Source organism: Lytechinus variegatus, chromosome 8, assembly GCF_018143015.1.
Source record: "Lytechinus variegatus isolate NC3 chromosome 8, Lvar_3.0, whole genome shotgun sequence".
NCBI classification, from domain to species: Eukaryota; Metazoa; Echinodermata; class Echinoidea; order Temnopleuroida; family Toxopneustidae; genus Lytechinus; species Lytechinus variegatus.
Genome location: NC_054747.1, coordinates 23374918 through 23387512, shown reverse-complemented (window position 1 = coordinate 23387512; position 12595 = coordinate 23374918). Strand labels below are relative to the sequence as shown.

At 36.4% G+C, this 12595-nt stretch overlaps 1 protein-coding gene across 5 annotated transcripts in view; it reads right to left on the bottom strand.

Annotated features, from left to right (window-relative positions):
- Positions 1–12235, bottom strand: part of LOC121420191 (zinc finger protein 883-like) — a 30256-nt gene extending 18021 nt beyond the window's left edge. For 2 of the 5 annotated variants that reach the window (XM_041614739.1, XM_041614738.1), the window contains exons 1-2: positions 11774–11906; positions 2494–2574 (exon numbers count right to left, since the gene is read on the bottom strand). In XM_041614739.1, coding sequence (XP_041470673.1) covers positions 2494–2574; positions 11774–11888 — 196 coding nt within the window. In that variant the 5' untranslated portion in view covers positions 11889–11906. Of the gene's footprint in view, positions 1–2493; positions 2575–11773; positions 11907–12076 lie in introns of those variants that run through there. The other 3 variants (XM_041614737.1, XM_041614741.1, XM_041614740.1) reach the window with 2 other exon arrangements.
- Positions 12236–12595: the final 360 nt, after the last annotated feature.

Genomic DNA, 12595 nt, shown 5'->3' with positions numbered 1-12595 from the left:
AGCTTGTGAATTGTCATCATTGACATTGGTCACATGGACCTGACCTGCGTGGAACTGTATTTAAGAATTCTGATCATCATAACCATTATTATCATCGTAAAAAGACAGCCTCAGAATACTATCTTGATAATGGCTGACCTATGCCTGGGGAGTAACTGGCTCCCTGACTGGTTCTGAAAAGCCTGGTTCTCCAGTGCTTCAGTCAAAGCGATTCTAATTTAGTCTCTCCTCAAACTCAGAGTTTGAAGTTGAGGGGGAAGGTTTATTCTTTTTGGGCTTGGCTTTGTTGGTGTCATATCGGTTCCTATGCCCGAAGAGCCCGACGGAGATTTAATATCTCCTTTATCTTTATGTTTTGACAATTTTATTGGGCTTGGCTTTCAATAGTGCCATATCGGTACCTATGCCCGAAAAGCCCGACGGAGATTCAGTCATATCTCCTTTATCATGAAGTTAACTGTATTCGACGAAGTCGAATACGAAGACTGTAGATGCGACGCTGGTTGCTGGCTCGTGGAACGGGTCCCTGCGCCCGGCTTTGCCGGCGTCTGGCCCGGTGGAGAAACCGCACTCCGCTGCGACTGAGTCGCCGGCGGGCTGGTACCCACATTGAAGTCACGAATCATAATCGTATTTTTGTCATGAAGTACTTCAATTCGAACCCAATGTCGATATCAGAAGGAGGTTGTAATAGAAAAGAGTTCTAGCGCATAATTTCCAGCAACCAACTCGAAGAAGGGGAAGAAAAAGCAATTTTTATCTTACCCCAAATGGCGGAAAATGACTGCCAAAATCAATGCTGTTCGAACGTAATGACTGCGCATGCGCGGGCGGGATCTCCTGTAATTTCTCCAGGAGAATTACGAAATAAAATGGAATTCCATGTGTTCAGTGAGGAATGAAACTTCATTTCACATGACAATGACGAGAAAATAAAGATATTTCATATTTCATATAATAAATCACAAAATAAATAGTGAGTGATGTCATCAACTCTCTCATTTGGATGTAACTGGCTCGTTCATATAACTATTTTGTTGAAAATAAGCGAAACTTTAAAATGCCATAACTTTCTTATTTTACATCCAATTTTGATGAAATTTTCAGTGTTATGCTTGTTGAATTTTTCTCTTTTTATTTAAGTCAAGTTTTTGTTGGGGTGGACTTGTCCTTTAAAGGGGAAGTTCACCCTGAAGAAAACTTTGTTGTAAAAATAGCAGAAAAAATAGTAAAAAAATATTGGTGAAGGTTTGAGGAAAATCTGTTAAAGAGTAAGAAAGTTATTAGAGTTCAAAATTTTGGATTTGTGACGTCATAAACGAGCAGCTGCCCCATGTGTTATGTAATATAAAATGTATGAATTTCAAATTTGGTATGGTCCCTGATGACTTAATTTTGTTTTCTTTTCATGATCGGGTGTGAAACGATTTGTCTATTGATAAACAAAAGTTACAGTGAAAACCATTTTCAATTTTCTGAGAAAATGACATTTCATTTATTTTTTACCATTCGCTATGTAGGGATGCTGCTCGCATGTGACGTCACAAATCAAATAATTGAAATTCTAATAATTTTTTAATTATTTGATGAATTTTTCTCAAACCTTCGGCAATATTTTTTATTATTTTTTCTGCTATTTTTACAATAAACTTTTTGTCAGGGTGAACTTCCCCTTTAAGCCTTGTTCTAGAACATACATAAACCAGTGTACCTTGTGTGGTCCATTTGTCTTGAACTATATCAGGGTTGGTCATGCCTTCATCTAACTTCTGTTTAATGAAGGTTTGACCAATGAACAGATGAATTATTATGAAAAACAAAGGCTAACAAACAAATATATAGAAATTATAATGAAATTCAGCAATTAATTTTGAAATTGTAACTTTATCACAGGGGGGGGGGGGGACTCGCATTATTTTTGAGGAGGGTGTGCCTCACAAAACTCTGAAATGGGGTTCTATAACTGAGTACAAGGGTAAAGTACGCCGGGGTCTTGGGAACTAAATCTATATCGCGGTGTGTGAAAAACAGGGTCTAACGAACAGGATCGCGGCACTGTGACGATGATTCCTCATTCATGTATGATTGAGTAAAACAATTCAAAGAAAGGAGACCAGAAAATTCACCTGTTGTTGGGTGGCATCTGAGTTTAAAAACAAAATCACATTTTTATAAAATCTGCATTTTAATTGGGTACATCAATCACAGAAAATGGTCAAGACATAACAAAGTTCTGTTTTGTTGAAATGATGCTTGTATTTCCATTAAAAATCATGTTTTCACAGATTTCCTAAATCACAGATTTAACAAAAGGCAATGTATGCATGGCTGATTGTCCACAAACTAGTGTTAAAATAAGTCTGTCAGTTACGCTGTAAAACCTTTTCATTTCATAAAATTATTGGAAATCAAGCTTAAATTCAATTTATAGAACTTAGTTAATATATCTTGACCTCTTTCATTGGAGGCACTTAAGATGAAAGTTCATCTCACCTTGTACAAAATAATTGTCCTGGTCTGTTCCCTTGTCCATTATGACTCTACCTTCTTCTGATCTGAAGATGACACTTTGACCTAGCATAAACAAAGTAACAATGTAAACAAATGATTACCATCAATGGAGAGCTTGCTTAACTTCACTCTTGAACAAGAGTGCAGAAAGGAGCTATTGGTCAAGCAAGAAAAGTGGAAGATGGTGACTTCACCTTTGACCTCAAAATCTATAGAATTGCTGGGATCTATGGTAGTATCAATCACACCAAACTACATGAGCCTATGTAAAGTTCAACCAAAGTTATTACGTTTACAAGGACTGCAGAAGGGTACAATGAAAATATGTCACTGTGACTTTGACCTTTTGACCTCAAACTCAATAGAATTGCTAGGATCTATGCTAGTATCTTACACACCAAATTTTATGAGCCTAGGTTAAGTTCAATTGAAGTTATCGCGTTTAGGAGTGCAGAAGGGTAAGATGAAAATACACCACTGTGACCTTGACATTTTGACCTCAAAATCAATAGGCTTCCTGGGATCAATGCTAGTATCATACAGACCAAATTATGTGAGCCTAGGATAAGTTCAACGGAAGTTATCATGTTTTTAAGGACTGCAGAAGGGTACAATGAAAATAGGTCACTGTGACCTTGACCTTTTGACCACAAAACCAATAAGCTTCCTGAGATCCATGCTAGAATCATACACACCAAATTATACGAGCCTAGGTTAAAGGGGAAGTTCACCCTGACAAAAAGTTTATTGTAAAAATAGCAGAAAAAATAATAAAAAATATTGCCAAAGGTTTGAGAAAAGTTCATCAAATAATTAAAAAGTTATTAGAATTTCAATTATTTGATTTGTGACGTCATATGCGAGCAGCATCCCTACATAGCGAATGGTAAAAAATCAATGAAATGTCATTTTCTCAGAAAATTGAAAATGTTTTTCACATTAACTTTTGTATATCAATAGACAAATCGTTTCACACCCGATCAGGGCCTGTTTCAAAATTGTCGTAATCATGTCGGACGGAATTTGATAGCAAAAGAAGCTGTCATTTTTGTTAGAGGTAGTTTTCTTTAGACTTCTGTACAGGGACATGGAGAGCTTACATGACTTTCATCATGTATAAGTAACTTCCCAAGTATCTTTTCAAAATTTGTCTGTAAAAGGGCAAAAACTGACCATGTCGGACGGAATCGATAGAAATGAGGACCCTTGACTTTTCTTATTCAAGTTATTATTCTATCGAAAGTTTAAGTGATAAGTGAGCAATTCACAGTCAAATAAACAGAAGAACAACCAAACATTAAATTCTCAAAAAAATCTTTATTCAAGGATTGTTGTCATGGCAACAGGAACTATTCAAAAACACATCATGTTGGACGGAACCAATCATGTCAGACGGAATGAAAATGTTACTTTTTTAGCAATTTGCCCAAATCATTAATTCCTTGCCTTTTGTAGAAAGGTCATCATGGGTACTAATGTTTTTCATAGTTAAAAAGATCTGACATCTATTTATAACTTTGTTACCATAGGAACATTGATGAAATTCCGTCCGACATGCTAGGTTCCGTCCGACATGATTAATAGCACACAGTCAAAATGCACTTAGCTGTTCAGTACAATTTTTGTACGATTCATTATTTCTCAGTAATGAAATTACCAGAATTACAGCATATCGTATCACCCCAATTTTTTTCTAATTTCATGAATTATGAGACTTTCAAATCGCAATAGTATTTTTGGTGAACAATGAACAATAAACAGTCTTCCCGTCAAAGTTGAATAACAATGCAATTCAAAAGAAAATGATTGCATAAGACCTCACAGAAAGTGGTGTTTAAGTTTTTGTCTTTCTTGACGTTTTCTATTTCTGTCTTTTTCTTTTCGATCTTGAGCATCAAGGGAGTCACGCCAATTTTTGCATCTAATTGCATTTTTTGAACGCTCCGACATTCTTGCAACTTCAAGGACACTGAAAATCACAACCAAAACACGATAGCTTTTTCGCGAAATAAATTCATCAGGATGGTAAATTAAATAAGTTTTAAGTTCTTTGCACACATCCAGAATTTTTTTTTCTTTTTTTCACTGTTTATTTTTAGGATGTTATAACAAATTGTGGGATACAGTTTCATAAAAATTGAGAAACAAAAATTGATTTCAGGTATTATGAAAAATTATTTTTATCATTTTTATCATTATTATCATTCACAAATTCAGATGTATAACAGTGCACTCTCATATTGAATTGTAAAACAAGCAGACAATATTGCAGTCAAGTATTATTTTAACTTTCCACAAGACACTTAATAGATTTGTGCATAGGCTATAGTATAGCCCATGCACTGAGTTGCTAAAGTGCACAGAGTCCTCCCTTCCCCAATCCAAAAACATGAGCATCTTATGAAGTAGATTATCATTTTCTTCAGCTATATTTTGGGTAAATTTTGTATCCCACATGCATCTCTGAGTTTTAAACTTCTTACTATTCATTTAGAAAATGCTTAAAGCAATACATAATGTTAGTTTTCTACAGTAAAACAGGACACTACCTTGGCCAGTAAAACACAAGTATAGTGAGTGATTGTATTACCGACCGGCCTTGTATTACCGAACGCGTGCATCATATGCGTCAGAAAATAATCAAATACGCTCAAACCTTTGCAACTTCCTTCCAAAGGGAACTTAAATAGAAAAATGATGAAAAATTATCAAAAACACAATTTCGAAGTCTTTATATCCTCAAAACAATAAAATATGGTCAAAATTGTAGCTCATCATTGACTTTGTTGTTTTCCCAACTTTTCCCATAGAAAACACACATTCGGTAATACGATACCTTTTCAAGTGACCAAAATATTTCACTTGCGAAGAGGGGTCGGATTGGAAGCTGATGTCGTAAAAATGAAAAACAATTTCGGCAAAATTTCTGCATGTTTATATTTTGTAGGTATTTGTGTATTTATGGTGAAAGTTTGGTGAATTTTATTGGAATAATGTGTATGATATGATCAAATTCATGAAAAGTGTTCGGTAATACGATCCACTACCATACTGGAAAGGTGAAAGCAAGAGGAAGGTCCCAAGCCATGTGCTTTACATATTGAAAGTGTACATCACTTCTGACCAATTAGATTGCAGGAAAAGACCATACCTAAGTACTGTTTAATTGTGTGTAAGTTTGTGTATTGTGTCATTTGTGTGTGTCCAGAATCTGAACTGTAATATATGAGGTTATTGTACACTGAAAGCTGCAGAACAGAAGTGTAATCTGTGCTATCTCAATAGATTCCGTCCGACATGCCACTTTCATGTCGGATGGAAAAAAAAGTTATCCTTATTTTTTCCTACTTAGGTGCAGGTAAATTTTAAAAATCATCATTCATTCTAAGACTACAATCAATTCATTGATACTTGGCTGGGAAAAATCTATAAAATTGTCAATGGTTTTTCTGAGGGAAAACTTCTTGGAAATTTTTTGCATGTCGGACAGAAAATTTTGAGTTACCTTTTCTAAAATTGCAGGAATCATTCATTTCTACATATATGATTCCAGTTAATGTATAAAAAGGATGATTGATATATATGTTAATATTTATAAACATGCAGTTTTAAAACAAAGATATTAAGTGTTACCTAGGACCATTTAATTTCAGAGAAAGAATTCCGTCCGACATGCTTTCAAATTTGCATCACGTTATAAAATTTGCGAAAAATTCAAGAAAAGTTGTAAAAATTGAATAGATACTTATACTTCATGAAAGAGGAGATATGAATCATCAATAAAAAATGAGGAAACATCGTTTATAAACAATTTTCAAAAGTAAGCATGATGGTTACCAATTTTGAAACAGGCCCGATCATGAAAAGAAAACAAAATTAAGTCATCAGGAACCATACCAAATTTGAAATTCATACATTTTATATTACATAACACATGGGGCAGCTGCTCGTTTATGACGTCACAAATCCAAAATTTTGAACTCTTATAACTTTCTTACTCTTTAACGGATTTTCCTCAAACCTTCACCAATATTTTTTACTATTTTTTCTGCTATTTTTACAACAAAGTTTTCTTCAGGGTGAACTTCCCCTTTAAGTCAAACTGCAGTTATCGCGTGTACAAGGACTGCAGAAGAGTACAATGAAAATGTATAATTCAAAAAGTAAAAGAGCAAAAGAAATAGTATACAAATATACAATGACACTTGAGGATCTGGCTAAAACTATTCAAATCGAAGGAACAATTTCCAACGATATCATTTAAAACTGTTAATATCATTGGAAATTTGTTTGATGCATTTAACAACATATTTTTACAACATATAGGGTATGATATGACTTTCAAAACAATGTTGTTTCAAAGTTTAAACAACGCCACTTTAAACATCGCCAATTCTAACAGCGTTTTGGTACAATTTTATAATTTAAGTCGAAATATATCTAGGAGAAATGATTTGACCGACTGGTTTGCAATTGTAAACATCAAGTCAACACTATCAACCATTGACGGCTGTCGATGACAGATGGTCCCCAGTCGTGAACGACCAAGCACTTCCCGTAATCCCCCTTCTCTCTCTCTCTCCCGGCTCTAACCAGCTGAAACATGGTGCGCATTCGTCTAGTTGTTATTTATTTTCGCAAAAAAATACCCCAACAAATACAATCATCACAAAATTAATGTTGACTTTTTTTTACATGACTAAATTTGCAAATACTCATAGATCGTCATCGTCAATTGTTAGTAAATTATTTCATGATAAATTCACTAGTCCATACATATCGTAGCAGATTCAACTCGAAAGTATGGGGTAAATGAATGACTCGGTAAAACGAACTGAGGCGAAAGAGGTCTGCACATGATACTATACAGTAGACGATTGTTGTCTGCGTAGATCTCTCGGAGCCGTGTGCAAAGCTAGATTGCGTGCATGCTCATGCGATCGATCGACGAGTACAGATATAGCTATGTAAAAAAATTGCGTAATATCTCGAGGTGCATGTGCACACAGCGAGTTGAAACTAAATTGTTCTCTCGTATTTCGTAAGTACAATTACTAATTAGGGAAATATTACAAGATGAATTTGGCCATTATTGATTTTATTTTCCTGCCGGGATACGGTCTAAGTTGATTGATCCCGGAACCGTCTCGGAGCCTTAGACCGCCGGGAATTCATTCCAATCCCGGACCGACTAACAACACTAGTACATATTCATGTATTTCCAGGGTTTTTGATTTTGAAGTCTTGTCAATCTAGGGGGGGGGGGGAAGAACTTGCCCAATGGAAGAAAATAATCTATGGGGTTTCAAAGCTAAATTTCATAAAATCAAGAAATACGCTTTATTTCATTTAAATCAATTATGCCAATTTTAGTTAAATCCATAATAAAGCCCTTGAACTGCAATTTTTTTCAATTGATCCTTTAGATCAAATGCATATAAGAAAAAAAATCAGTATAAAAAGTTTTTTTTTACTCTTTTTTAAAGAGAAATTCTAGTAGTTGCAGTAAACACTGATTTCATGAGAAAGTCTGTAAAACAAGGCTTAATTGTCAGTATATCATCGAGGATCTAGATCTGGTACAGTTTCATTAACTGAACTTTGTGAATCTTGAAATCTTCGCTGAAAAATATTCACACCGAAGATCCCCAACACAGATAAGCGCACGTGGGACAATGTATAATTATTGCTTAGAGCGTCGGGCCCGACGCCCTACCCGAATCCTGTGCTTATTTGCCGATTTCTCAGCAAGTACACAATTTCTTCCAGAATCCTTTGGCACATGCGTTTTATTTATACAAACAGACATTTTGGTGGTAATTTCATTGGATTCTGTGCGAACTCATTTTGATATCGTTACCAAAACTAGCATTTACCTTTAAGGGGAATTTTTGCCAATAATTTCAATTAAAAGGTACAAATAGTGATACAGATTTTGGTGAGTATTTACAATTGGCGTTATACATGAATCACGTTTTTGAGCAATTCAGGGTCAGACATGCACTTGTTGTGTGATATCATTACTGCATACCCATGCATGCATCCCCAAAATAGTCTTTAATGATATGGCGTGGCCCTGTCGTGTGTATAGCGTGTGTATAGATTTATCATATAAATTTTTAAGGGGGCCATGCATTGAGGTCCCCTGGGATTGTTAGGGTTAATGTTTGCTATGATTATCTTACTGATTAGAGTACTTTTCTTCATCTTTACAAAGCGCAGTTTCACCAGCTTTCTTGTGTACCTCAAGAGTACGATGTTACTAGTTTTACAATCTATTAATCATCTCCTTCCTGCACAAAGTTGTGTTGAGAAAGAGTTTTAATTAGTTAGAAAATAGTACCGTAAGTGCACTAGTATTCAACCCGGCATAATTCAAAGATTTTGACATATTTCCAAAAATATTTAGAAATATGGAAACTATCTTAATTTCATACCTTTGTTATTTCCAGGGTAATCTGTTGTCGGTATTTTCTTTATCAATCTGTCGACAGTATGCGCGTAGGATCGAATTATGCGCCGATGGCCTTTTGCACTGAATTGCACTAGTATTCAACCTAGTGATAGATAGCAAATCTCAAAAGGGTTTATATTGCTAAATTAGATTTAGATCTATGTAAGTATCTGGCTTTAATTAATTCCCTGTTTGGTCTCATCTCAAATGGTCTAGTCCATAGTCGGATGGGACAAGGGCAGATTGAGAGACAGGACCATCTTTCATCGCTAGGTTGAATACTAGTGCAGACGGGTTGAATACTAGTGCAAAAAACTGTCGCCGTATAATTCGATCGCCCGCGCACAGTCGACTGGTTGAAGAAAAAAATAACGAAAAAAGAATAACCAGCATTTGCTCTGGGAAATAAGACGGGTCTGAAATTCAGGTGAATTCTATATTTCTATATATTTGAGGAAACTCTCCAAACGGGTTGAATACTAGTGCCCTTACGGTACTCCACTTCAGAAATAAAAGCATAAGAAAAAACCATCTAAAATCACGTCCATGCAATTTACAACACACATGCCTAAGAGGTGTTTTAAAACATTTTTTTTTTCTTCAAACGGGCATTTTAAAACAAGTTTTAAAACACAATGTAAAACGTGCCAACCCTGAAAGAAAAATAGTATACAAATAAGGCCAAGTAAAAAAAGATAGTAGTTGATCGTCCGGGTTTTTTGAGAGCGGTGATGAGGGAGGTCCTTGCTATTTGCTATCTTACTATTTTTTTTAAGAACACGGAGGCATTTTCTCGGTCCGATTTTTGACATCAGTGATGAGGGAAGTCCTTACTATTTACTATTTTTTTGCTATTTTTTATTCAAATGATTGTCAGGCCATGTCAAGCTCGAATTATGTGATCGATGTATGCTCAATAGTAATAATAAATGATTAGAAATATATATATACATCTACGATTGATTGGAAATCTATGGAAAATAAAATCTATTGATGTATTATTACTGATGTATACTGGTACTGTATTGTTGTCAAACAGAATGTTCATGTCAAGTGAATAATTCAAACATTTTAATTTATGTAAGGGTAAAAAAAATGCATGGGGGGGGGTCTTTTTTATTGTCATGGAGTCTTGTTCAATTTTCCAGAGCCAATCTCATTTTTAGCTCTGGGTATGGTTTCGCATCGCAGTTTTCGGGTGCTTGTTCGTTTACATAATGTTTAATACTACTGCTCAATTTTTATTCATTTTTAAAATTGATATTGAATATTAAATCCCTCATTGAATATTCGATGCATTGCCTCCTGACATTAGAAAACTCGCCAGAAAATTCAATGCATTTCACAAATTCACATGTCACGCCAGCACAGTCAATCACATCATCCTAGCACACATGCAGTTCTCCCAACAGAGTCACAAGCACACAATCACCGTAACACACATCTAAGTACAGGCGCTATCACTCACCAAAAAAACCCGCTGAAATACAAATTACGTCATTAGAATTGATTTATCTGCGCCATATTTCAAGAGCATGCGACGGATTAGTTCAGATTCAGTAAGCGGGTTCCCCGAAAATGCACTAAAAATGAAGAAATCCGCGATCTTTTCCGAGTTTGCAAACTTTATTTCCTCGCTAATTTATGATGGTATCTTCAAAATCCAATAAAAAACAAATTATTTTCTTTCTTGCAATTACGGCGATATCGGACTTTGCAATTGTTTTTTAAGTTGCGAGAGAGATCCCAGAGTAATCTTGTGAATTTTTTCGTTATTCAGCAGCCATAAAAATAGTTAATAACAAGAAAATTGATGCTGCAATTAAAAAGGGAAGATGGTGAGGACGAGAAACAACACAATTTTTTTTTTTTTTTTTTTTAGAAAATAGTAAATAGCAAAAATTTTCATGCGGCGGCCAAAAGTGATGCGCGCGAGGACGATCAACTACTTTATTTTACTTGGCCTAATGCATGCAGCCGAGTGCGTTAGTGGAAATGCAGAGCATGCAAGGTTTCTTTGTCTTAAGATAGATGCTGCACTGTGCACGAGCCGCTTGCGGCGATCGAGTGCCCAGTGACAGTGCATCATCTGAAGACTAAAGTCAAAGAAACCAAACGCCACAAACTGGGCGTTGTGGCGTGCGCCTGTAATCCAAGCTGTGGGGAAGTTATAAATTGATGCAGAGGTTCGAGGTTCGAGCCCTGATCACGTCTTTCGGATGGTGACGTTAAAGGTCGGTCCCAGACGTAAATAATCATACCTGATTGATACACGTCTGACAAAACTCAAATCACACACACACACACACACAAGCTTTCTCTGCAGTTACTTTTACGCACGGCAGAGCGAATGCATTATTTGTTTTATAAAATAGCAAACACAGTCACAGAAGTCAGAAATACATTTTTAAAGTTAGATCTTGATCTACACAGTACTACACTGTCTAGTTTTGTTGGACTTCTCCCGGGACTTCTACCGCACTGGTTAACATGGTTAAGGTTTGCTCAAGTGTGCAACATCAATTTTCGTTGCACACCTTTTGCACTGCCATGCAGTGCACCAAAAAAGTTGGATGTCATGTGACGCATATTAGTTTAGTTTACTCCAACGATGTTGTAGGACGAAGCCTGTTCATCGATCATAGTAGAAATGTAGTATTGCTGGTCTCCTTCAGACAAAATTAGATGCCATATTGGCCAATCACGATGCTTAAAAATACAGAGCTAGGCCTAGGTCTATTTCATAATTTTGTTTTAAAAGATTGTAATGTTGCATGAATTTTATATTTCCCCTCAATGAAATCCCACCTTTTTCACTTGAAGTATCAGATAATTCAGAGCGAGTTTTGGGTCTCGAGGGTAGAGCCTTGGGTAGCGCCAGCGGAGGTGAAGTGGAGTGGAGCCTGCACCGCTGCACGAACATCGAGCCTTGCCCTTCATGCCCTTGGCTTGGGGTAACCTACCGGTACTGTACTGGCCTGGATGAAAAGCCAGCTGCCGTGCGTGCCGTTTTTCACCTGCAATTCGCGCAAACCACCACACTGACACTGTACCGGTACCGTACTCTTTAAAAAATCAGACTCTTTCTTCCTCAAATCACAAGGAACTTACCACATAATGCACTTGAGGCTGTTCCCAGATGTAGTCCTACCAAATTTACGCATGGACGGTGTTTCTCTGTCACAGTTGACTCAGTCAATCTGCCATGTTATCCCGTTAGCCCTCTACGTTCATCTGCATCCAGGTCTAGGCCAGGCAGCAGGGGATTCCCCTGATGGCCTTATGATATCGGGGGGGGGGGGGGGGGGGTGCAGAAAAGTTATCATCAATCATGGTAACATTGCCATGCAATAATTAACTTCCCTAAAATTTTCATTTTTATTGGCTGTCAAGGATTGTTGACGTGGTATTAGCGATCATATGGCAATTCTTTCTCCTTTCGATTGTCGCGATCGCACTTACACTAAATCTATAAAGAATTAACTGAGAGATCATCATTCAAAATATGCAAAGAGGGGGAGGGGACCTTCAAGGAGCTGAGCTTGTCCCAAAAGGGGCCCAAAAGGAGTGCATGACATGAAATTTTAACAAGTTTAATAGAGATTAAAGGTAAAAGTGACCTAGAAAAGA